General features: G+C 45.1%; 1 protein-coding gene across 2 annotated transcripts in view; it reads right to left on the bottom strand.

The window, feature by feature from the left end:
* The window catches only part of LOC107739510 (uncharacterized), a 25067-nt gene extending 23325 nt beyond the window's left edge, over positions 1-1742 (bottom strand). For both annotated transcript variants that reach the window (XM_016551651.1, XM_016551650.1), the window contains exon 1: positions 1597-1742. Coding sequence is in view for 1 of the 2 variants with exons in the window: in XM_016551650.1 (XP_016407136.1) it covers positions 1597-1624 (28 nt within the window). In the remaining variant the exon portion in view is untranslated. The remainder of the gene's footprint in view (positions 1-1596) is intronic.
* Between the last annotated feature and the right edge of the window lie 2500 nt (positions 1743-4242).

Genomic DNA, 4242 nt, shown 5'->3' with positions numbered 1-4242 from the left:
ACACACACACACACAGACACACACACACATACATACATACATATACATATAAAGTTTAAAAATTCTAATGCAATGCATTTTACCGTTAACACTGAATCTCTACAGGATTTGTGATGATCAATGTAGACCTAAGAATGTTTCTATTTCTGGCTGTAGCAACAATTTGCTTTGTGAGCTCATGAAGTCAAGAATAACAAAAAAATCGATAACAGGGCCTTGGTTGAGCCATTAAGAACATCAGTGCAACATCTCGACAGCACATAAATTTCCTCAGCTTACATGAGAAGTGTTTGCTTCGCTCAAAATAAGGGGGTGAACAACCACAGGCCCGTATCAGGCACTTGACCCATATTATTTAGCATGCATCTTATCCTCTCTCCTCTCCTTTTCGGTCACTGTAAAGTAGACACTATTTATAGCCAAACACACTAAATATGCAATCCACGCTCCTCTCCAGAGCATTTCAGATACCCGGCCCATTTCAGTGCCACATCTTGAATATACATATGAAATTTTAATCAAAAAAATAAGTATTTCTATAAGAGGCAATTAAATTTAGTTGCTCAGCAGGATATAAATACAGCCAGTATTTATATCCTGCTGAGTAACTACATTTAATCCCTAATTACCCAATATGTCCTACTCTGACACTTTGTGCAATAGCTTTATTATGTGAAAGAAACCTTCCATCTAGACTCTCTGTTCCTTTGGCATCACAGCTCAATGACAATCAAAGGTCAAATACAGCAGAATTTATTTATTTATCACTCCATCAGCTGCCTGGGTTTGTTTTGATGCTGCGTTCTCGTCTTAATGGGCGTACAGCATCGTAAAACACGTTTAAGAGGAACAATTCTGTGTCTTCTCTCCAGGGTAGTTAGCCTGCCAGCCATCTCACAGTTACAGCAGAATATTAATCGTGCAACGCCTGCAATTTGTCATCAACGGTTTTGTTAACGCATACCCGTTTGGCAGGAACATGTGCCCACCGGTGCCGTTGACTTTGCAGAATTTGACCTACATGTGAAGCGCATCCAGCCGGCTCCACGTCACACCTGAACGCTTTTTGCACGTGAGCGCGTGGACCCTGCACCTCTGATCCTGAAAAACACCTCCTTCGGTTAACCTGCATGAATGAACGTACACACTCAAACCTGTGAACTGCTGCTGTTTTCAAACAAACAGCTCCTAACGTGACCTTAGCACAATGTTAGATACGGCGAGTCTTTGAGACCGTCTGTTCTGGAGGTGCATTGAATGCAATCGTACGCTCCAAAAATTCCACTTTGGATCTTTTTACCACTGGGCAAACGGTCTGTCTGCATCTACCGCATGCACGCGGACACATGCGGCTATCAATTCCAGACGTACTAATGGCTCTCAAGACACCTCCATCCCGGCTTCCCAAAAGCAGCATGCCGAATCACTGTCAAAGCCTGGAGGACAAATGGCCTTTAACCAAAAGGTTTCCATAGAAACACACACCATTTCCCTGAGAGGGGGGATGCGTGTGAGCATCGCCTATCGCTCCTCTACCCCTAGCTGGTCTCCTTTCAACCTGGAAAAGAAAGGCAATCAAAACAGAGAGGGTCTTACTGATGGTGCGGGAGCCGATACAGCCCATGGTGTCTCAGCGAGGGCCGGTTTGTGAACGAGGAACGACAGCCACCCTCTCAGCAGACATTCTCTCCTTCTCTCTCTCTCTCACTCCTCTTCTTCTTCTCCGCGTCTCTGACTCTCCCCTCCTGTCTCCGTAAGGCTGTATGCGAGAGCGAGTGTGTGTGCACGCCTCCAACACACTCTCGCCGTCATCCACCCTCCCTCCCTCTTTGCCTCGCTGCAACCCCCTCAGTACTCTCTGGTGAGCCGAGATATCAGAGTTAGTCAGTCACTAAGTCAGTGTGTCTGTGAAATGTGAGAGAACGGTGTGAAACCGCTCACCGGCCACTTATGTTCCCATAAACCCCTTTGTAATCGATACTACTGGTTGTAGTATCATACAGCTGACAATGACATTGAGAAATGACAATGACAACAAGAGGAAAGAGCGTTGATCAGAAGTTACACGCAATTCCCTGGGAACGACAGCCACCCTCTCAGCAGACATTCTCTCCTTCTCTCTCTCTCTCACTCCTCTTCTTCTTCTCCGCGTCTCTGACTCTCCCCTCCTGTCTCCGTAAGGCTGTATGCGAGAGCGAGTGTGTGTGCACGCCTCCAACACACTCTCGCCGTCATCCACCCTCCCTCCCTCTTTGCCTCGCTGCAACCCCCTCAGTACTCTCTGGTGAGCCGAGATATCGGAGTTAGTCAGTCACTAAGTCAGTGTGTCTGTGAAATGGGAGAGAACGGTGTGAAACCGCTCACCGGCCACTTATGTTCCCATAAATCCCTTTGTAATCGATACTACTGGTTGTAGTATCATACAGCTGACAATGACATTGAGAAATGACAATGACAACAAGAGGAAAGAGCGTTGATCAGAAGTTACACGCAATTCCCTGGAGTTCCCGGATCAATATCTTGACTAATCGTACGGGGCATCTCTTTTCTTTGGTTCTCTCCATTATCACTTGACAATGCGGTGCATCTGTCTCCCCACCCAACTCTGCCGCCCCTCCCTCGCTCTTATTTTCCTGTTGCGCTTGCACTCTCCAAAGCATGTACAAACATCTATTTATCTCTCCCGATCTCTCGGACTCCCTCTCTACTTGCTTTCTCACCCCTCACGCTCAAATTGAAGAGGTTTGTACATCTATATAAAACCGGCTCATCATGTTTGCTTGTCATGTCCAGTGTGTCCGTGGAGATCCGTAACCTTGAATATACCCAGACAAACACACACATGCTGTTCAGTCCGTACATGCACACTCTCCCTGCCTCAAGCAAGTAAGGTTTCTTCCTTTTCTATTTTTTTAAACAAATTCTGTCACTGCATTCAGCCAGCGTTTACAGAAGAAGAACCTTTGAAGAGGAATGGAGAGGGCTAACCAAGGAGGTGTGCTTTGAATCATATTAAGGACCGTGAGGCTGAGCAGCTTGAATTAGTATTCAGGAGGATGAGAGAGAGAGAGCGAGAGAGAGAGAGCAAGAGCGATGAGGAAACGGGATGGGAGGAGAAAAGAAAGGATGAAGTATGCATGCGTGTGGTAATATTACAGGGGAGCTGTCCAAACAGATGCCGGGGTTGACTGCTTTTCCGCTTTGAAAATCTGTTTCAATAGTCTCCAAGCATTTCATCTAACACTTTTCACTGGGTGTTATATTGTTTCACATCAAATATACAATAAGTTTTCATTTCTAAAATAAACTTTTAGGTTTACGTCGAATGCCTTTGTATATCCTTAGAAACTTACACTATTAAACACATAAACAAATTGTCTGTATAGGGAGAGAGTGGGGTGAGCTTTGTGTTTTACATTTAGTGATTTGGAGACAAATATGTCAAATTAATAAGTAAAGAATTCTGGCATGAAACTCTAGATGCCGCAGTCCGATAGGTCTAACTCACCCCATCTCAAACCTCTCCATGAAGTACCCCGAGCACTGCACGTTTTGTATGTCTCCCTATATCTGACACACCCACTTCAGGTCTTGCAGTCTCCACTAATGAGCTGAAGAGTTGAATCAGGTGTGATAGATGAGGGAGACATACACATATCACTGTGTGTATTGCGTGGTCTGCTTAATTGAATTCAAAAATGAGCAACCATAATCAAGTTTAAACTAAGTGTCATGTTAGCAGTTTGCATTGTATGCAGGAGCGAATATTAAGCTTATTAGCAGCAGCATTTAGCATCTGTGTTCAGCATCATTTAGCATCATTCAGCTGCACGCAGCATCAGAAGCACGCGCTTATCGCAGTCATATCAAGGACAGTGTTGCGGGAGACAGACACTGAAGATCACTTTCTATGGTTCTGAGCGAAATGCATTATGGTTAGTGTAGTTCGGAGAAATGTGCTCGTGCGACGTGTGCTCTCGCTGTGCTGTGTAATTCAGAAAACTGAATTTTATATTCGGCTTTTATTTCAGTTCATTCAGGTCAGTCCACCCAGGGGTTTTTTGCACTAACTTTGACAACTTTTATCTGCACTAGAGAGTAAAATGGCATGCATCGGCTAACTTGGAGTTAAGCCAGTCGGCGTGGTAGTCCAGGCTCACATAGTGATAGCCCACTATTGTTCGGTCAGCGTGGTAGCCCAGGCTCACATAGCCATAGGCCACTATTGTTAAGCCGGTCAGC

Source organism: Sinocyclocheilus rhinocerous, unplaced genomic scaffold, assembly GCF_001515625.1.
Source record: "Sinocyclocheilus rhinocerous isolate Xijiao unplaced genomic scaffold, SAMN03320098_v1.1 scaffold314, whole genome shotgun sequence".
Classification (NCBI taxonomy): Eukaryota; Metazoa; Chordata; class Actinopteri; order Cypriniformes; family Cyprinidae; genus Sinocyclocheilus; species Sinocyclocheilus rhinocerous.
This window is presented reverse-complemented; position numbering and strand designations above follow the sequence as displayed.